This window comes from Dama dama, chromosome 18 (genome assembly GCF_033118175.1).
Source record: "Dama dama isolate Ldn47 chromosome 18, ASM3311817v1, whole genome shotgun sequence".
Taxonomy (NCBI): Eukaryota; Metazoa; Chordata; class Mammalia; order Artiodactyla; family Cervidae; genus Dama; species Dama dama.
In genome coordinates, this window is record NC_083698.1 from 100,385,483 (window position 1) to 100,408,595 (window position 23,113).

The following is a 23,113-nucleotide window of genomic DNA, read 5'->3' on the forward strand; positions in this document are numbered from 1 at the left end:
TTACATTCTGGGTGTTTCGTGTCCTTACATCATAACTTCCTCTTATAATTTTATTTATGTATTTGTTTATTTTTGGCTGTACTGGGCCCTCATTGCTGCGTGGACTTTTTCTCTAGTTGCGGCGAGGAGGGTCTAGTCTCTAGTTGCAGTGTGCAGGCTTCTCACTGTGGTGGCTTCTGTTGTTGTGGAGCACGGGCTCTAGGGCTGTGGGCTTTAGTAGCTGTGGTCCCCCAGGCTCTAGAACACAGACTCAATAGCTGTGGTGCATGGGCATAGTTGCTCCGCAGCATATCGGATCTTCCCAGATCAGGGATTGAACTTGGGTCTCCCGAACTGGCAGGTAGTTTCTTTACCACTGAGCCATCAGGGAAACCCCACCACTTCTTCTTAACTCAAGAGCATCATACTTATTTGTATGATGAGAAAAATATAAAATCACCAGCAACTCCATTGCTTGGAAAATCCACAGAGTTCAAGAGCCCAGACTACCAACCATTTTCAAGAATATACTTTTCCCCATCTCTTGGGTTATTAATGCCTATGAAGAGAAATGTTTATGGCTCCCTATGGAGCTGAAATAAAAAGAGGCTCCCTTTGCTTTTAGAAATGATGGATTTGTATTTTACTTAAATCTCACTGAGTTATGTCAGTGCTGCATGGAGACCCATCTCTCTCTACACAAGTGCAGGGCCAAGGCTAGACCCTATCCTGAAGGGTTCATGGAAAGAAAAGGAAGCAAGAAGCTCCAGTTTATAAAGATGGCAGATGGAGTCAAAGAGGAAGCTAGAAGTTAGAGGAAAAAGGATGTGTAACCTACATATGGGATATGTGCCTGTGCCTGAGTGCTTAGTCACTAAATCTGACTCTTTACGACCCCATAGACTGTAGCCCGCCAGGCTCCTCTGTCCATGGGATTTCCCAGACAAAAACACTGGAGTGAGTTGCCATTTCCTTTCCAGGGGTTACTCTCAGATTAGCGATCAAACTCATGTCTCCTGTGATGGCAGGGGATTCTTTACCGCTGAGCCACCAGGAAAGCCCATATGTGCGTGCTGGCCGTTTTCTCATACTGCTAGAAAGGAGGAGGTGATCTTCCACTTGCTACTTTACCCTTTTAGAGACAAGATCCTGTGGCCTGGGACTCAGACTTTGAGACGTTCTCAAGAAAAGTCCTCCAGACCAGATATACTCTGCTTCCTTACCTCTACACTCTAATGCATAAAGCTCACGCCGAGGGCAGCACTGTGGTCCGACCCCTTCTCCATGAGTGAGTAGAGCTGGGTTCCCCAAGTGACAAGTCTGGGATGTCTTGGGAATAACTCTCTGCAACTGTCATAACAATATGGGTGTATTTTTCACATTTTTTTTTCTCTAAGGTTTACAGAGGAACGCACAACATGGGATATAGACCATCAGTTCATGCTAGGCCCTGCCATCTTAATTAGCCCCGTGCTGGAAAATGTGAGTTTTCCATTGTAGCTCAGATACCCTCCAATCATGTAATCTAAAGAACAGGAAGGGCATTTTATAGATAATCTTTTTTTTTTTTTTTGACTGTGCTGGGTCACTTGTGTGGACTTTTCTCTAGTTGTGGTGAGTGGGGCCTACTCTCTAGTTGTGCTGTGAGGGTTTCTTATTGTGGTGGCTTCTCTTGTTGTGGAGCACGGGCTTTAGGGCACGTGGGCTTAGTAGTTGCAGCTTCTGGGCTCTAGAGCACGGGCTCAGTAGTTGCAGCACACAGACTTAGGTGCTCTTTGCTTGGTGGTGTGTGGGATCTTCCCGGACCAGGCATGGAACCTGTGTCTCCTGCATTGTCAGCTAGATCAGATTCCTTACCACTGCCCTCCAGGTTGTCTTATCCAACTCCCTGTTTTCAGGCAAATGCATTTCTAGAACTTCTAAGGGAGATCTTGATTGTTTTTCAAGATCTCCATGAATGGAAACTTTACCCCCACAAAGGATTCTCATTTTGGTATCTTATCATATTGCGTTCTTGCAAAATCTACCTTTTCAAAAATGTTATGTTTCTTTGTGTTCACAGAAGAATTTCCTAGGATCTTTCTCAATAAAACCTTTCCAACTCTTAAAGTCATTAATCAAGTTCCCTTTTTAATCTTATTTCTACAGAGATAATTTTAAAAATTAAAAGTAAATCATTGTCATATTCATAATGACAGGTTGACTTTGTTTTTCAGAACACTTTTCAGGTCCAGGCTTACTTTCCCAGAGCCCGCTGGTATGACTACCACACGGTAAGAACTAACACTGTTTCTGGGCCCCGGCTGGTCCCTGCAGGCAGAAAGGGGCCTGGACCTTTCTCCCGACTTCCAAGCACATATTCTCTAAGGCAGCAATTTTCAGCCTTTTGGCCATGCAAAGTTTGCTTAAATAAAAGTATCAACAAAACCACAAATATTGGAAAATCTGATGCCTATGTTACATTGGCTCCTCCCCAACCCCCTACCTTTTCTGAACAATACAGAAAAAAGACTAGAGGTTTTTTAGAGGTTTTAGCAAAGCTGAAAACCAGAGATTTTCTGCTTCAATTTGCAGTATTTTGTTGATTTTCTTGGAAAGGAAGGACTTGTGATAAAGCGGGCACTGATTTCATCTATTTTTCTGGTCATCATTCCTTGCCTACTTTCTCCCTTCTAGGGATCTGGCAATGAATCAATAGGTGAGTGGAAAGTCCTGGAGGCTCCCCTTGACCATATCAACCTTCATATCAGAGGAGGCTACATCCTGCCTTGGCAAGAACCTGCAATGAATACTCACTCCAGGTAAGGAAGAGAGGTGGTGTTTGTTGGCCTCACTTTCCCACAATGAGGCAGCCTTTTAGGAAGTGGCCCACCTCGACGGCGGATAGACTAAATATGGACAGTTTCATTGATCTGATTCTGAGAGTACCTTCCAAGAGGGATCTGGGGGAGAATGAGTTTATGAAGTCAGTCTTGGGGAGAACTTTTATCTGTAGCTTCTGTGTCAAAGGTTCAGGGTATGTTTTCCCGAGGGTAGCATCATAGACCTCTTTCCACGGTATTTAAAAATTCGGGAATAGGAGTGAGCTCTTTGATTTGTGATGTCTACCCAGGGTTTTAGTACTTATCCTGAGGACTACTTTGGTGAACTCAAGAGAAATTACACACACCACATCACACACACATATTACATAAAAGAGAACATGTTGTGTCAAGAGAGATGTACATAACGAGAGTAGTAACCACTCAAAGAGGGAAGTTAGCTTTCACTCTTGTGCTATAAAAATCATGGTTTCAGCTCTGGGCTGAGTCTTGAATAATAGAATTTGAATGTGTGAAGACAAGAGAAAGGGATATTCTGGGAGGATTAAAGAACTAAAGGTGAAAATTGAGCTTATTTTGGAGGACAGTAAACCATTCAGTTTAACTGGAGCACTGATAAAGGAGAGAGATAAAGTAAATAAAAATCAAGCCGGTTAGTATCAGGCCATGGAAGGTTGTGAATGCACGAGAAGTACACTGCATTGTATTCTACAGCAATCTGAAAGCTGCTAAACAATTTTTTTTGGGGGGAGAAGCTTCTTATATTACTTATATATATAAGTAAAGTGTATGTATTTGATTTTTGGAGATTAAAGTTGTATTGAATGTTTCATTAAAATATAAACATTTTATTCTGTTAGCTTTTAGATAGCTTTTATTTTATCTCATCTGTTTTTAGAATTTTAGGTGTATTTTTAATGTATTTACTTTTTTTCTGGATGACTATATATTTTCAAAAGAAGCTCTCCTTCATCCTTACAACCTATAGTCTATAGAAAAATAACTTTTCTTTTAATAGCCGACAGAAATATATGGGACTGATTGTTGCTTTGGATGACAGTGGTAGAGCTGAAGGTCAGCTGTTCTGGGATGATGGACAAAGCATTGGTGAGTAGGAACTTTCCTGAGTCCCCATACAGCATTCAGGAAAGCCATACATGGAGGCTCAGGATATAATTGGCATGAACTGAAAACCTGTTTCTATTACTACTATTAATAAGGCAGTGGTGTTGGGAGAATTTCTGAAACTTTTGTTTCTCATATATATTATGCTGTAATTGTAATAGAAGGGTATAGGGTCCCCAGCTTTGTAAGATCATCAATCTGATATTATAGGTTTGGCTGGGGGACTTAATCTCCCTATAACTTTCTATTAAGCTGACTATCTACTCTCAGTGGTTCATAGTTCTGCCTCTATTTGGACCAACCATCTAGAACCAGGCACCCTTTGTCTCCAAAGTGGTGGCTCAAACAGTAAAGAATCTACCTGCAATGCACGAGACTTGGTTCCATCCCTGGGTTGGGAAGACCCCCTGGAGAAGGAAATGGCAACCCAGTCCAGTATCCTTGCCTGGGAAATCCCATAGACAGAGGACCCTGGCAGGCTATAGCCCACGGGGTCTCAAAAAGTCAGACATGACTGAGCGACTAACACTTTTATAATGCAGGCCCTCAGGAAACAAATTAGAGCTTAGAAAATTTCTTAGTGTCTCAGGATTTGGGAATTTAAATTGTCAAAAGAATACTTATGCCAATGAAATGTTGCTTTGTATACTTTCTCTTCCCAGTTTCGGAACACAATAGTTCTATCTTAGATCATTGGCGCTTGTCACTATAACTGGAACACCCTCTTCCTCAGGCATTGCTGTAGATTTACAATCTCTCACCAATGTCCGTTTTCCAATACTTTATTAATGTGGACCAGAACATTCTAATCTTGTAACAGGTAGCAGTTACTGAATTTATAGGTTTTTTTTATATAGTTTTTTTTTCAATAAAATAAAATATTATTTTCTTTATTTACAAAAGTAAAATATTTCTAAAAGTTTCCTCCTTTTGGTTTTATTCATTACAAGGGTAAACATATTCTCATTAAGGAAAACATTTTAAGAGATAAAAAATTAGAAAAAAATCAAAACCAGTTAATGTTTTTGCTGTAGCACCTTTTGCTTTCGTTTTACTTAAAATAATGCTTAACTTTCAATAATGCTGAAATTATGCATGCTTAGTCGCTTCAGTCATGTCCAACTCTTTGTGACCCTATGGACCAGAACTCTGCTGTCCATGAGATTCTCCAGGCATTAATTCTGGGGTGGGTTGTTATTTCCTCCTCTGGTTGAAAACATGAAGTAAAGTGAAGTGAAGTGAAGTGAAGTGAAGTGATGTCGCTCAGTCATGTCAGAGTCTTTGTGACCCTGTGGACTGTAGCCTATCAGGATCCTCCATCCATGGGATTTTCCAGGCAAGAATACTGGAGTGGGTTGCCATATTTAATTTGTGAATCCTGTTTCTTTGCACTTAGCATAATGACACAAATATGTCTAGATATTATTTTATATACTTTATCAATATCCTTATGATTATCACATTCCATTCAGAGGATATTCCATAATTCCCCTTTCTATAGTTATTCCCTGTGCAGGATGTTTTCAGTTTTTATTATCATAAAATAACAACATTGAATATTAACCTTTGTTTGTATTTCAGATTATTTCCATAGGGTAGATTCCTAAAAGTAAAATTGTTTTCTAATTAACTTGATGTGCCTACATAAGGTGTATGCATTTTAAATTTATAGTTGTATTAATATATGTTTTGACGAATGTATACAGTTGTTGGTTTTCTGCTGCTGCCGCTGCTGCCGCCAAGTTGCTTCAGTCATGTCCGACCCAACAGACGGCAGCCCACCAGGCTCCCCCATCCCTGGGATTCTCCAGGCAAGAACACTGGAGTGGGTTGCCATTTCCTTCTCCAATGCATGAAAGTGAAAAGTGAAAGTGAAGTCACTCAGTCGTGTCTGGCTCTTAGCGATCCCATGGATTGCAGCCTACCAGGCTCCTCTGTCCATGGGATTTTCCAGGCAAGAGGACTGGAGTGGGGTGCCATTGCCTTCTCCTATTGGTTTGCTACTACCACAATAAATATGTAGAATATTTTTGTAGACACAAAGCCCTTCTACTTCTTTCCAGCAAACTGCCCCCCACTCCCAGTTCATATTTCCAGTCTCTGACAACCACTGATCTGCTTTCTGACATTATGAATTAGATTTGTTTTTTCTAGGTTTTATGTAAATAGAATCCTACAGTACATCCTCCTGTGTTTAGCCTCTTGCACTTAGCAAAATATTTTTAAGAATTCATCCATTTTATTGCATATAAGAGTTCATTACTTTTGACTCCTCAATAATTATCTTGTGTGAGTACCACAATTTATCCATTTACTCACTGATAAACATTTTAGTTGTTTCACATTTTTTACTATTACTTATAACCTGCCATGGTTATTTGAGTATAAGTCATTTGGTAACCATATGTTTTCACTTCTCTTGGGTAAAATCCTGGAAATGGAATTGCTGGGCCTGGTCATATGACAAGTATATGTTTACTGGTTGAAGAAAATACCAAATTGTTTTCTAAAGTGTACTATTTTCTATTACTAACATTACTAATTAAGAGTTCCGGTTTTCTACATCCTCACCAACACTAAGAATTAATTTAAAAAATTTAACCGTTCTAGTAAGTGTATCGTGCATTTCATTATGGATGTGATTTGCACTTCCTTGATGTTGAGCATCTTATCATGTGTTTATTGGTTATTTATATACATTCTTAGGTCCTCCCTGATAGCTCAGTTGGTAAAAAATCTGCCTGAAATACAAGAGACCCTGGTCTGATTGCTGAGTCAGGAAGATCCACTGGAGAAGGGAAAGGCTACCCACTCCAGTATTCTTGGCTTCCCTTGTGGCTCAGCTGGTAAAGAATCCACCTGCAATGCAGGAGACCTGAATTCGATCCCTGGGTTGGGAAGATCTCTTGGAGAAGGGAAAGGCTCCCCACTCCAGTATTCTGGCGGAGAATTCCATGGACTGTATATTCTGTGGGGTCGCCAAGAGTCAGATATGACTGAGTGACTTTCAGTTCACTTCACTTCATATACCTTCTTATGTGAGGTTCAAGTCCTTCACCCATTTTTTTTTTATTGTCATTTGTCTTTATTATTGAGTTCTATGAGTTACATATTTTACCATCTTTTATCAAATATATGGTTTGTTCTCCCTGTCTGTGACTTGCCCTTTCAATTCCATGATGGTGTCTGGCAATGAATAACTTTAATTTTGATTAAACATCAATTTATTCATGCTTTTCTTATATGATTTGTGCTTCTTGTGTCCTAGCCTAAAAAGTGTTCTGGTACCAATTCCAACATATGTGTATGTGAGTGTTTTTCCACACCAACAAGCAATTCTGGGACACCAGCTTGGTGTACTACAATTAAATTCAATTCTGACACTGCCTACTGGAGATCATGTCAGATCTCAAGGTTAAGGGGTCAGTTTCACAAGACTTCCTCCTCCTGCCTTCCCCTCCCTCTTCTGATGCCAGCTGCAAGTCCAGGTTGTCATCTGTGCTTCTAAATGACCAACTATAAATCGAAGGGTCCCATGACCCCCTCCTCAGGTTGGATTAATTTGCTAGAGTGGGTAACAGACCTCAGAGAAACATTTTGCATAATAGTTTATGGGTTTATTATACAAGGATACAACTCAGAAATAGCCGGAGAGAAGCAATGCTTAGGGCAAGTATGAGGGAAGCCTTGTAGCGCTCCCCTGCCCATTCCAGGCGTGTCACTCTCCCCACATTTCCACGTGTGTACCAACCCCTAAGCTCTCTGGACCTTATTCTTTGGGTTTTTTGTGGTTGTTTATTTTTTTGAAAGCTTCATCACATTGGCATGGTGTTTAAATCCTTAGCCATTGGCTACTGATGCAATCTCCAGCCCCTCTCCCTTCCAGAGGTCTCAGAGTAAGACTGATAGTTGGCTATTCTGGCAACTAGTGGGAGACCTGGGTTTGATCCCTGGGTTGGGATGATCCCCTGGAGAAGGGCATGGCAACCCGCTCTAGTGTTCTTGCCTAGAGAATCCCCGTGGACAGAGGAGCCAGGCAGGGTACAGTTCATGGGGTCGCTAAGAGTCAGACAGGACTGAGTGACTAAGCAACACACAGCTCACAGCCACCATCCTGAGATGCTTTCCAAAAGTCACCTCATTAACATAACAAAAGACACCTTGATTGCTCTCTTCACTTGAAATTCCGGGAGTTCTAGGCTTCTATAGCAGCTTCTCTGTCCGTGGACTTTCTAGACAAGAATACTGGAGTGGGTTGCCATTTCTCATTCCAAGGGATCTTCTTGCATCTTCTGCTGTGGCAGGAGGATACTTGACCACTTGCTCTGCCAGGGAAGCCCCTGATAAAGACCAAATATATATTATTTATCATAAATCACATCACATGGCCTAACTGAAGGTTACCAGTTTTAGTCTTAGCTTTTATATATTAGGAAATCAACCTCATTAGTATTATATTTTGTATGTATGTAATAGTCCAGGTTCATTTCCCCCCATGTTTGTCCAGCTGATCAAGCACCACTTTCTTGAAAGTATAATCTTTTTTCCTTGTTTTATTTTCTTGACATTTCTGTTAGCTATCAATAGGTTATATGTGGCTGAGAGTTTATTTTGGGTTAGTTTTTCTATTGATCTAAATGTTTAATCCTTATGCCACTAACATATTGTCTTGACTAAAGTAGTTTCAGATTTGTTTATTGTAGTTCCTTTGGATTTCATAAAAATTTTTTAATCAACTTGTCAATACCTAACAAAAAGTTTATTAGAACTTTAACAGAAATGCATTGATACTAAAGATAAATTTAGGGTTATCTATCTCCCTCTCTGTCTCATCTTCAATTAAGTAAGTGAAAGTATCCTTTAATTACTTCAGCAACGTTTTATAATTTTCAGTACATGAGTCTTGCACATGTTTTGTTAAGTTTCCTAAGTATTTCTAAGTTTTTGATGATGTTGCAAGTGGCATTTTAAATTACTCTTCTTCATGTATGGATAATACTTTAGAAGCCTATATTCCTTTAATACAGTATATAAGAGAGATGCTTTTCAAATTATTTTTTTGTGTGTGTGCTCATTTATAGGTGGAACTGGCAAAAATTGTAGGGATATAAAGGAATTAGATTACTTTTGTTTTCAAAGTTCCATTTGGTCTCTGGATTTGTTTTTTTAAGTTAACTCTATGGAGAGTAATATGATATATTGGAATTCAATAGGTCTGGCTTAAAATACTATTTCAGTCATTTATTAATTATATATCTTTTGGGAAGCTTTATAGCTTTATATCTCTCTGCCTGTATTTCCTCAGTTTTCAAAATCTGCAAGATATTACTTATCATGTAGATTTTATGTAGATTCAGTTGATTTAATATATAGATAGAATTCCTGAAACATAGTTGCTGAATAAAATGTATCATTAATATGCAAGATAAATAATAAATTTCCATTACAAGCTTTTAATATATTTTACATTTAAATCAGAGTGGCTAGCATAACAACAAAAAGCCCAAAAATCAGAGAAAAAAGATTAACCAGCTACCCAAGCCAACTTTTAAGGGAGTGGGACTTGAACCTTACAAGAAAATAATGTGCCACAATGTCAGTTTTTAAATTTAAGAACTGTGTGTATTAATGGGCTAAGATGTTCCCATCTATTAGGAAGTACATATTTTTCCTTAAGTGAAGTATATGTGAAAGATGAAACTTCAGTCAAGAATTTGTTTGGTGAGCAGAAAATTATAGCAATAGGAGTTAACAGCCAGTAACACCCTGTCTTGATTATAATTGCTTTGAAGTAACTTTTTTTAAAAGATTTTTTTTTATATGGACCACTTTTAAAGTCTTTATTTAATTTGTTACAATATTGCTTCTGTTTTATGTTTTGGGTTTTTGGCCCTGAAGCATATGGGATCTTAGCTCTCCCACCAGAGACTGAACTCACAAACCCTGCATTGGAAGGCAAAGTCTCAACCCCTGGACCTCCAGGGGAGTCCCTAAAGTAACTTTTGAAATTAGGGAGCAAGAATTCTCTTCTTTTTTAAGAAAGTACCTTTATTTGTACAGGTTTTCTCAACCTTGATAACAATGACATTTGAGGCTAGATAATTCTTTGTTATTGGTGGTGGTTGAACCATTAATTATATGATATTTATACATCCCCACCCTTTACCCACTAGATGCTAAAACACTCTCTCCAGCTCCAAAATGTAACAACCAATGTGTCTCTAGATAACTGCTACATGTTTCACTAGCAGAATTGCTGCTTCTTGAGAACCAATATTTTAAGGGCATCTAGAATCCTTTCTGGCTTCCCTGATGGCTCAGTGGTAAATAATTCTCCTGACAATGCAGGAGATGCAGGTTTGATTCCTGGATAGGGAAGGACATGGCAACCCACTCCAGAATTCTTGCCTGGAAAATCTCGTGGACAGGAGAGCCTGGCAGGCTACCATCCATGAAGTTGCAAAAGAGTCGGACACAACTTAGCAACTAAACAACACCAACAAGAATCCTTTTATACAGCTTGAGCTGATTAGGACTAGATGACTAATATCATGTTGGGTTTATAGCACCAAAGTTAGTGTGTAAAATCAGCTCACTATGAGCAATATATTTGAAAAGTAGGAAGGAAAAACCAATTTTCTATAAAACTTTGTTGTTGTTTAGTCACTAAGTCATGTCCGACTCTTTTTGTGACCCTATGGACTGTAGCCCGCCAGGCTCCTCTGTCCGTGGGATTTCCCAGGCAAGAAAACTGGAGTGGGTTGCCCTGTCCTTCTCCAATAAAACTTTAAGTTCCTACAACAAATATATTCTAGACTTAAAGTTAAAAATTAATAGTTCCAGCAAGTTTTAAACTTTTTACGCTGTTTAAGGTCTGTGCAGAAGCACTTTTCCCTTTTTTCACCAACCCTAGAAATTAAAATTTAAAATATGAAGATACAAGTGTAGATTTAATTTAATTTTTCTCTTAACTGTTTGTAATTATTTTTAAAATTTTATTTAGATTTAAGGAGATTCAATAGTTAGCTCAAGGTTAATCTTAAACAGCTTATATGAACAGAATCTCATTCTTTAAAAATTTTAAATTAAAACTGCTAAAATAGGCTATGGTGCTTTCTTATGTTACACTTTCTAGCCAAAGCTCAGTTTAAAAATATGGGTTTACAAGTGTTCATTTCCACAAGAGTGGAGTTAATTTTAAAAACAAAGACTATTATTGGGTTCAGGGAGAGACTACATTGACATATTGATTAGAGATGAAATGTTGACTAGGGCCAAGAATAAAACATGAAATGAAACTGACTTTTATGAAACAGGCATTTAGCCACATAAGGAGAATGAGTAAAGCAGATATTAACTAAGGAGTATTTCAAAGAGGAGATGTGTGGGCAAAGAGGCTAAAAATCTTGAACATCATGGTGAGATATTGAAATTTAATATACTATATCACTGGTGATTTTGAAAGGACCAGATTCAGTGGGGAAAAACAAAATAAACACAGGAGCTGAAGAGTGGTGGATATAGGATTGAATTATGAGTTGAACACACAGATGTAACAAGCAGAGGCCAGAGGCCTTAGGATCTGGAACGCTGTGGAAGGATGAGCTAAGAGTAGGGAGAGAGGAACTAGGAAGGTAGAGATGATGATGACTTTGATGATGATTGTGAACAACAAATTTTGAGCACTTATCTACACAAGTGGCATGTTGTAGACCTCATTGCCTTGAGCTGGGTATTATTAGCATCTCCAGTCTACTGATGATGAAATGTTAAGTAATTTTCCAGAGTTTTCACAATAATACAAAAGTGGAAATCTGAATCTGTGTCAATTTCACTTGGGAACACAAATTCCTAACCACTCTCCCCAACTCTAAGCCTTTATCGTCACAGCCATGTGAATTCTCATGGCTGTGCACTCACTGTGTGTTAGTTGCTCAGTCGTGTCCCACTCTTTGCGACTGCATGGACTGTAGCCTGCCAAGCTGCTCTGTCCACAGAATTCTCCAGGCAAGAATTCTGGGGAGTGGGTAGCGATTCCCTTCCCCAGGGATCTTCCTGACCCAGGGATCACAGCCAGGTCTCCTGTACTGCAGGCAGATTCTTTCCTGTGCGATCAGTATCCTCCATGCTTTTTCACCTATGGTGTCTACTAGTTCAATCCAGGTTCTCTTGTATTTGCAATCTCCTGATGCTCACTTCAAAAATACCCTCTTCCATAGGTACATCCCCACACTAATCTGGGGTGAAATATTCCCTCAGCCACTATCTTTAGCGCCGCTATACAGAGGTCATGATTTGTCTTGATCAGTACTTGTGATCCCAATGAAATATTTTCTGATTGCATGAAAGATTATCTGCTATTGTTGAAACAATGAGTAGTTGCTTATTCTTTTTTCTTGCTTGCAGATACCTTTGAAAATGGAAACTATTTCTTGGTAAACTTTACAGCAGCTCAGGTAAGACTCTTTTATTGAATTTTATAAAACCTTTCCCAATTAGCTACAGATTAAATATAATCAATGAACTATAAAAATATCATATCCCACATCTTCCTGCCTTTACATTTATAAATCAGATCTACTGACATTAAAATAAGGAAGAAACAGTTCTTATTTTGACAATTGCCCAGTATACCATCACTGTATAAAAAAAAATTGTAATTCATATAATGCTGGGGAAAAAAATGAGTTCTTGAATATATGACATGTTTTTAGGAGATGAGACATTTTCTGGCGGATAAAAATTTGAAGGATAAATGCTAGATTGGCTATTTGTTGCACAAAAAATGGTACATAAAAAACAACCTCATAACTTCAGCAGCATGTAGTAATTAATGCTTATTTAGCTTATAACTTTGCAATGCTTAGATGATCTAAGCTGGGCTTGGCTGATCTTGGCCGGATCACTTTCATCTGCAATCAGTCATGGGAATGTCAGTTTGCTCCGGTGATCATGTATCTGGAGGGGGCGGTCACATGTTGGAGGTCTGCTGCTCTTGGATGATCTAAGATGGCCTTACGGGCAGGTCTGGGCATGCCATTTCCATGATTATGAAAGAGGGCAAAAATAGAGGTGGAAAAGCCTGAGTGAGGGCTTTCTGAAATCTCCATTTGTATTAAGTTGGCAATAGGCAAAGTCATATGGCTAACCCCGACAGAGGTGGGATAGAATGCCCCATCCGGAGAGGGAGGTCATTGCACAATTGCATGGAAAAGGGTATAGATAGGGACGGACAATACATCATACATAATGTATGTATGGAGGTCATAATACAATCAATCTACTAGGCAGGTTAAATGATTCCATGGATAATCCATACAGTTTTAATTAGAGTAGAAGGATCATTCTCTATCAAACCTATAATCTGCTTCTCTCTAATTTTTAATTGTGGATTTAACTAAGGAATAGTATAACATAAATCTATTGTGTTTTTTCTATGTAATAATGCTTCAAGTGTTTGAAGGTATCTGTCACATATTCCTTCTGTCTTCTTGGAATTATATATCTCCAGGCTAACTTCATACGTCCTCTGTTTTGTGCCTACACTGGTTTCCAGATTAGCTTATTCTGTTTGGACTCCAATTAATCTAGATTCTCTTAAAGCATGGTCCCAGGATTGAGAAATTATTTTAGAGATGCACTATGGTATGCAGTGATAGTCACTAGCCTCATGTGGCAATCAAGCATTTAAAATATGACTAGCTTAATTTTAAACATTCAAAAAGATCATAAAATATCACATTAATATTTTATGTTAAACGTATGTTAAAATAATAATACTTTGGATGTGTGTTAGTTGCTCAGTCATGTCTGAATCTTTGTGACCCCATGGACTGTAGCTTGCCAGGCTCCCCAGTCCACGTGATTTCCCAGGCAAGAATACTGGAATGGGTAACCATTCCCTCCTGCAGGGCATTTTCCTGACCCAGGGATCACACCTGGGTCTCCCTCATTACAGGCATATTCTTTGCCATCTGAGCCACCAGGGAAGCCCAATATTTTGGATATATTGGGTTAAACAAAACATCATCAAAGCAATTTTTCCTTTTTCTCTTGTTAAATTACGTATGTGTTTGCATTATAGTCTATAAGACAGTGTGGATTTTCTATTGGAAAAAAAAAAAAAAACCCCAAAACTCAAAATCTCAGTGGCATGCAACAATAAATACTTATTTAGTTCATTACCTAACTCTTAGCTCCTTTTAGCAAAACTGTTTTCTTACTGTTATTGCATCACACTATGTACTTCTTTTAAACACGTGTATCAAATTATCTTCATAGACATTATTATTGGGTCATGGTGTTGCCATCCTGCATTTGCCTTTCTGAAAAAAAATGCAAGACTTTGTATACTAATTAAGCATGTAACTTCTTTGTTCTTAGTTTAAGAAAAGAATTGAAGAGTATATCATTTTCCTCTGAAAATATTGTTTTTTAATGAAGCTGCTCATCTAGAAGTCCTGGATTTTAGTTCTTTTCCTACTGCTAAATAGTTATTCAAGCTAGGGAAGATAGTTCTCCTGTTCTGTTCCTTGATTGTAATACATTTGGTTTCTCATAAATATTAATATCTTCTAATGCTAAAATTCCATTCTTCTGTTATTCCAAGGTAGTGATAAGTGAATTCTTACTTCTATGTGATGTTTGATGGAGTTTTTCCTAAGGATCAGTGCTTTGAAATGAAAGAGAGCTTCCCCTGGGGGTAATTTTTATCAGTGATGTTTTGGCTGGTATGAGGTTATGGGGGTTGGTGGCTGATTTGTAGCATTTGCTAATTTCTGTGTGTAAAATCTCCCATCATGTTAGTTAATTTCAAGCTATCAACTGGCTTGCAAAATCCCAGACAATTTAAAAATAGTCTCTCCCAAATCAAAAGAGTTAGCTCCAAAACATCCATTTACTTCATGTTATATTCCTTTTTCTTAATTTTCTCTTGATTCTCATTGCTCAATCAGTCACAAAAGTCTGGTTAATTCTCCATAGTGCCAACTGAACATCATTTTCTTTCTACTGTTGCTAACAGAGTCTAGGAGTTTATGGTTTCACTCTACTACAGCTGTCTCCTTAATTGATTGCATCAAATCATCATCTTATTTATGTACTTAACCAGTAATTTCTCTGCTTAGTTCCAGATACAGGAGCCTGTGAACTCAGCACCTTTGTTCTCTGCCTATGTCAGATGTGTCTGTGCCTCCCTTCACCCCATTCCCTTTCCTATTCATTTTGTCTTCATCAGCTCTATCCATCCTCCCAGGACTTCTCACATTCCATGTCTTTCCTAAGTCCTTTCTTGACAACCCTATTCCCATGGTGATCTTTTATTCTTTTTCTTTTAACACCCATAACAAATATTCATGATAATTTTCATTTAGGCCTTAATCTTCTAACATCTCATGACTTCACTCACATTATTGTAACCCTTGTGTTGATACTTAAAGTAGTTCATAATTTAGATCTGTTGCAAACTATCCTTAGTCTATGCTAAAGCCTTTGACTTTGTGGATCATGAAAAACTATGGGAAAATTCTTTAAGACTTGGGAATACCAGACCACCTGGCCTGCTTGTTGAGAAATTTGTTTGCAGGTCAAGAAGCAACAGTTAGAACCGGGCATGGAATAACAGACTGGTTCCAAATTGGGAAAGGAGTATGTCAGGGCTGTATATTGTCACCCTGCTTAATTTAACTTATGTGGAGTACATCATGCTAAATGCTGAGCTGGATGAAGCTCAAACTGGAATTAAGATTGCTGGGAGAAATATCAATAACCTCAGATATGCAGATGACACCACCCTTATGGCAGAAAGTAAAGAAGAACTAAAGAGCCTCTTGATGAAAAAGGAGAGGGAAACAGGTGGCTTAAAACTCAACATTCAAAAAACTAAGATCATGGCATCCGGTCCCATCACTTCATGGCAAATAGATGGGGAAACAGTGGAAACAGTGACAGACTTTATGTTTTTGGGCTCCAAAATCACTGCAGATGATGACTGTGGCCACGAAATTAAAAGATGCTTGCTCCTTGGAAGAAAAACTATAACAAACCTAGACAATGTACTAAAAAGCAGAGGCATCACTTTGCCAACAAAGGTCCATCTAGTCAAAGCAATGGTTTTTCCAGTAGTCATGTATGAGTGTGAGAATTGGACTATAAAGAAAGCTGAGCACTGAAGAATTGATGCTTTTGAACTGTGGTGTTGGAAAAGACTCTTAAGAGTCCCTTGGACGACAAGGAGATCCAACCAGTCCATCCTAAAGGAAATCAGTCCTGAATATTCATTGGAAGGACTTATGCTGAAGCTGAAGCTCCAGTGCTTTGGCCACCTGATGCCAAGAGCCAACTCACTGGAAAATACCCTGATGCTGGGAAAGATTGAGGGCAGGAGGAGAAGGGGATGACAGAGGATGAGATGGTTGGATGGCATCACCGACTCAAAGGACATGAGTTTTAACAAGCTCTGGGAGTTGGTGATGGGCAGGCAAGCCTGGCATGCTGCAGTCTATGGGGTCGCAAAGAGCCAGACATGAGTGAGTGATTGAACTGAATGACTGATCCTTAGCCTAGGGACAAGTTGCCATAATCGTTTATTCACACTGTGCTAAGTCATACAGTGCTATGCACATAAGTTCATCATGATTCCAACCATATAAATGCCTTTAAGCTATATGACCTTGACCTTCCCATTTTCTCTCCCAGAGCCTCAGTTTTCTCATCTGTGAAACAGATATAAGAATTCTTTCTTTTCAAAATCATTGTAAGAATTAGTAATAATGTAGGTGAAAAAACTTTCATAATGTTGACACACAAACCTGTTTTGAGCACCTCAAATTTATTGTCTTAAGTTCTCAGGAAGTATGTCTTCATGAAGTATTTAAGAATAAAACCAGCATTTTTGTTAACATTGTAATTTGGAATTTAGTCTGTTAACAGATGTATTATGTATCTTTTCCTCTTTATATATTCTTTGCAGAGTGTACTGCAAATCCAAACGATACATAATAATTATTTGAGTGACTCAAATTCACTGAAAGTTGGATATATTAGAATCTGGGGCATAAGCTCTACTGATATAACACAAGTGACTGTCTCCTATGACAATCAACAATTCATGGTGATGAATTTCAAGAGTGACCCTTACAATCAGGTATGTCTTAAAGGAATGTTATCATATCATACATTAATTTTATTTTTCTGTAAAGTTATTAGCACTATTGTTATATTTACTTATACTTGAAAGGTTATATATATTTGCAAATGTTGACTCATATTGTACAGTGCATATGAGTGATCCTCTCAGGATAGTCCCTGGTAGCTCAGATGGCAAAGCATCTGCCTATAATGTGGGAGACCTGGGTTCAATCCCTGGGTGGGGAAGATCCTCTGGAGAAGGAAATGGCTACCCACTCCAGTACTCTTGCCTGGAAAATCCCATGGGAGAAGGCTGGTAGGCTACAGTCCATGGGGTTGCAAAGAGTCGGACACAACTGAGCGATCTTACTTACTCAGGATAGTCCAGGGATCAACGATCAATGATCTGATGGAATCCTCTCCATGTGTTTCCCAAAGATATTGTGCTGTATGTTAGATTGGTCTTAATAAGTTGCATTGCACAGTTATTACACTGTAATGTGAGGTTGAACTTAAATGTGATATTTAACAAATTCTAAAATACCAACTTCATCTCTTCTTTTCTGGCAGACACTAAATATTCAATTGACTGACAAGAATATCAGCCTGGAAAAGTTAACTGAGGTTACTTGGATTCAAGGTGGTCCTATAGTTTCTACTACAACTATGACAAGTACCTTCCCAATGAGTTCTTTACATCCTTCTACAACTCCTACTACTACTGCCACTTCTGTTACCACTAGTTCTTCTGCTCCAAGTAGCACTGGTGCTACTCTTCCTATGACAACCACTTCTTTTCCAACAAGTGCTACTGAAGTTTCAACTGGTCCTACTGTTCCTAATACCAGTACATCTCTCTCTACAAATACTGCTGCTGATAGCACTAATGTTACTTTTACTGTCACAACCATGCTTTACCCAACAAGTACTATTGAAGTTTCAACAGGTATTACTGTCCCTAATACCACTATATCTTCCCCTGTAAATACTACTACTGATAGCACTGATATTACTCTTCCGATCACGGACATGCCATACACAACAAGTGCTACTCATGTTTCAGCTAGTACTACTTTCCCTAATGCCACTATCTCTTCCCCTATAAATACTGCTACAGAAAGTACTGATATTACTTTTCCTATCACGAGCACGCCATACACAACAAGTGCTATTCAAGTTTCAACGAGTACTTCTGTCCCCAATACCACTATGTATTTCCCTGTTAATACCACTACTGATAGCACTATTGTTACTCTTCCTCTCACAACCATGCCTTACCCAACAAGTGCTACTGAATTTTCAACTAGTACTACCATCCCTAATACCACTATATCTTCCCCTATAAATGCTACTACTGATAGCACTATTGTTACTCTTCCTCTCACAACCATGCCTTACCCAACAAATGCTACTGAATTTTCAACTAGTACTTCTGTCCCTAATACCACTATATCTTCCCCTGTAACTACTACTACTGATAGCACTGATATTACTCTTCCTATCACGGACACGCCATATACAACAAGTGCTACTCATGTTTCAACTAGTACTACTTTCCCTAATGCCACTGTATCTTCCCCTGTAAATACCAGTACTGATAGCACTGATATTACTCTTCCTATCACAGACACGCCATACACAACAAGTGCTACTCAAGTTTCAGCTAGTACTACTGCCTCTAATAATACCACTGTATCTTCCCCTACAAATACTACTATTGATAGCACTAATGCTACTCTTCCTATCACGGACATGCCTTATACAACAAGTGCTACTGAAGTTTCAACGGGTACTTCTGTCCCTAATACCACTATATATTTCCCTATTAATACTACTACTGATAGCACTATTGTTACTCTTCCAGTCACAACCATGCCTTACCCAACAAGTGCTACTGAAGTTACAGCTAGTACTACCATCCCTAATACCACTATATCTTCGCCTGTAACTACTACTACTGATAGCACTGATATTACTCTTCCTATCACGGACACGCCATACACAACAAGTGCTACTCACGTTTCAAATAGTACTTCTGTCCCCAATACCACTATATATTTCCCTGTTAATACTACTACTGATGGCACTATTGTTACTCTTCCTGCCACAACCATGCCTTACCCAACAAGTGCTACTGAATTTTCAACTAGTGCTTCTGTCCCTAATACCACTATATCTTCCCCTATAAATACTACTACTGATAGCACTATTGTTACTCTTCCAGTCACAACCATGCCTTACCCAACAAGTGCTACTGAAGTTACAGCTAGTACTACCATCCCTAATACCACTATATCTTCCCCTGTAACTACTACTACTGATAGCACTGATATTACTCTTCCTATCACGGACACGTCATACACAACAAGTGCTACTCATGTTTCAACTAGTACTACTTTCCCTAATGCCACTGTATCTTCCCCTGTAAATACCAGTACTGATAGCACTGATATTACTCTTCCTATCACAGACACGCCATACACAACAAGTGCTACTCAAGTTTCAGCTAGTACTACTGCCTCTAATAATACCACTGTATCTTCCCCTACAAATACTACTATTGATAGCACTAATGCTACTCTTCCTATCACGGACATGCCTTATACAACAAGTGCTACTGAAGTTTCAACGGGTACTTCTGTCCCTAATACCACTATATATTTCCCTATTAATACTACTACTGATAGCACTATTGTTACTCTTCCAGTCACAACCATGCCTTACCCAACAAGTGCTACTGAAGTTACAGCTAGTACTACCATCCCTAATACCACTATATCTTCGCCTGTAACTACTACTACTGATAGCACTGATATTACTCTTCCTATCACGGACACGCCATACACAACAAGTGCTACTCACGTTTCAAATAGTACTTCTGTCCCCAATACCACTATATATTTCCCTGTTAATACTACTACTGATGGCACTATTGTTACTCTTCCTGCCACAACCATGCCTTACCCAACAAGTGCTACTGAATTTTCAACTAGTACTTCTGTCCCTAATACCACTATATCTTCCCCTACAAATACTACTACGGATAGCACTGATATTACTCTTCCGATCACAGACATGCCATACAGAACAAGTGCTACTCAAGTTTCAACTAGTACTACTTTCCCTAATGCCACTATGTCTTCCCCTATAAATACTACCATGGATAGCACTGATATTACTCTTCCTATCACAGACACGCCATACACGACAAGTGCTACTCAAGTTTCAGCTAGTACTACTGCCTCTAATAATACCACTGTATCTTCCCCTACAAATACTACTATTGATAGCACTAATGTTACTCTTCCTATCACAGACATGCCTTACACAACAAGTGCTACTGAAGTTTCAATGGGTACTTCTATCCCTAATACCACTATATATTCCCCTGTTAATACTACTTCTGATAGCACTATTATTACTCTTTCTGTCACAACCATGCCTTACCCAACAAGTGCTACTGAAGTTACAGCTAGTACTTCTGTCCCTAATACCACTATATCTTCCCCTACAAATACTACTACGGATAGCACTGATATTACTCTTCCGATCACAGACATGCCTTACACAACAAGTGCTACTCAAGTTTCAGCTAGTACTACTTTCCCTAATGCCACTGTATCCTCCCCTATGAATGCTACCACTGACAGTACTGATGTTCCTCTTCCAGTCACAACCATGCCTTACCCAACGAGTGCTACTGAAGTTACAGCTAGTACTACTGTCCCTAATGCCACTCTCTCTTCCCCTGTAAATACTACTACTGATAGTACTGATGTTCCTCTTCCTGTCACAGCCATGCCTTACACAACAAGGACTACTGATGTTTCAACTAGTACTACTGTCCCTAATGCCACTATTTCTTCCCCAATAGGTACTAGTACTGATAGCACTAATGTTCCTCTTCCGGTCACAACCATGCCTTTCCCAACAAATAGTACTGAAGTTTCAACTACCGGCTCTAATACTACTATATCTTCCCCTACAAACACTACTGTTGTCTAGCACTAATGGTATTCTTCCCGTCACAATCATGCCTTTCCCAGCAAGTGCTATTGAAGTCACTAATGCTAGTGTTCCTAATTCTACTGTGCCTTTCCCTACAAATACTACTACTGCTACTCTCCCTATCACGGCTCCTTCTTTCCCCACAGGTACTACTGATACTAGTACTGGTACTATGGTTCTTATTGCCACTACTCATTCTTCAACAAATACTGTGGCTGCTAGCACTAATACTACTCACGCATTACCGCTGTTTTCCTACAGATACTGCTGCTGCTACTACTAGCAATAGTTTTCTATGGACTAGTTTCTCTGAAAGTATTTATGATAAGAACACTACTTTTGCTACAGTAGCCTCTCCTCCTACATTAACCACGTCTCCCACTGCTAGCCTTGGTAATGATGCTCTGATTACTAATTATCTTTCCCCTACAACGTCTGGGAACAGTAGTACTAGTAATGCTTTTTCTACAGTGACTACTTACCCTTCATAAACTCATGCCATTTGCACTGATACCCCTTCTCCTGTGACTACTTTTTTTCTGCATGTATGGGGGCTGCCAGCAATGGTAATATTTCTCCTTGTGAGTACTCTTTCTTCTCCAAGTACTGATGCTATTAGTACTTATTTACGAGACAATACTAGATTGCTGCTGTTTCCTCTAATGACTGAATTAACTTACAAAGTGCTAACTCTTCCACAGACCAGAAATCACCCAGACAGAGATGAGTATGTAAAGATAAGACATAGGGGAGACAATCTCTACCCTGGGATCAGAGTTCATAGTTTTGTTTGCTTTGTCTTCTACTCACCAGCTTTTCCCTTCTTGTTTTACTATCTAGACTCTCCTTCAGTATGTTAAGACTTTCAGCATGTTCTTGGACTTTCATACCCACAATCACCATTTTTTCCTGATCTATTATTTTTTAAAATCACCCCTGTGAATAGGCTCATGGTCATAACCAAATATTGCCATTTAGGTGCTATTGAAGGCTTAACCCTAGGACAGTATTTTGAAAACATAGTTTGGGGAACCAGGGGAGACCCCAGAACTCTTTCTGGGGTCTACAAGGTCAAGCCTCTTTTCATATACATACTCTGTTGTTTTTGCCATTTTCACTCATCCTCTCATTGACATACAGTGCCACTTTCCAGAGACTGTGCTCTGTGGTGTCACAATAGATGAATACGGAAACTGATACAAGAATCCAGCTGTCTTCCTTTAAACCAGACGTTAAACAAATTTACAAATTATACAACAATGTCATTTTTCTCACTAACTGTTTTTGCTTTGGAAAATATAGTGGTCTTTCATTAAAAATATATTATTTATGTCAACATGTATTTGATATATTGTTATTTTTAATGAACGAAGAAATAAATATTTTGCAAAACATTTTACGAATGACTCCATTTTACCTACGGTAGCAAATGTTCGGAGATATAATTCACCCAAACAAAGCACAGGGTCTTCACCAAATTTGAAAGTAAAGAGATCCTGAGACCAAAAAGTTTGAGAATCACTTCCCTAGGACAATAATGTCCTAGTTTCATGGTCAGGTCCGGGTCAAATGCAGTGTGAAAACAAAACAAAGCAAAACTCATCATTCTAAACTGTATCAACGACTTGCTCCCAGGCTCCCTCACGTGTATGTTTATTGAGGGAGCTCCAAGGCACTTCTCTTGTTGGCTCATAAAACCTGGTCCCGGACAAAGAGTTCTGTGTCCCACGGCACATGGGACCCTGTGGTCAGGCTGCCACACTGGGGCAGATTCACTGGCCAAAGGCTTCACTTTTTTTTTTTTAAAGCCCTTGGGACTTGAAACACTGAAGAGGAATTTGTTCAACCAACCATAGTTCTCTAGTTACTGAATTACAATCCCTTTGTGTGTATAAATGGATTGTAATTACAAGCATGGAATTTTGAAAAGGTAAGTGCTCCTGAAAAAAGAACAATAGCCAAAAACAACAAATACAGAGCTATATTTAGAACAGATAACCAACAAGTACTACTGTATAGTACAGAGAACTCTGCTCAATATTCTTTAATAG

The 23,113-nt window shown here is 38.9% G+C and overlaps 1 protein-coding gene across 2 annotated transcripts in view; it reads left to right on the top strand.

The window, feature by feature from the left end:
- MGAM (maltase-glucoamylase) overlaps positions 1-22,398 on the top strand; it is a 194,531-nt gene extending 172,133 nt beyond the window's left edge. For both annotated transcript variants that reach the window (XM_061165959.1, XM_061165954.1), the window contains 8 exons: positions 1,119-1,267; positions 1,377-1,461; positions 2,196-2,252; positions 2,656-2,780; positions 3,820-3,908; positions 12,333-12,382; positions 16,897-17,070; positions 17,625-22,398. In XM_061165959.1, coding sequence (XP_061021942.1) covers positions 1,119-1,267; positions 1,377-1,461; positions 2,196-2,252; positions 2,656-2,780; positions 3,820-3,908; positions 12,333-12,382; positions 16,897-17,070; positions 17,625-21,059 — 4,164 coding nt within the window. In that variant the 3' untranslated portion in view covers positions 21,060-22,398. The remainder of the gene's footprint in view (positions 1-1,118; positions 1,268-1,376; positions 1,462-2,195; positions 2,253-2,655; positions 2,781-3,819; positions 3,909-12,332; positions 12,383-16,896; positions 17,071-17,624) is intronic.
- Positions 22,399-23,113: the final 715 nt, after the last annotated feature.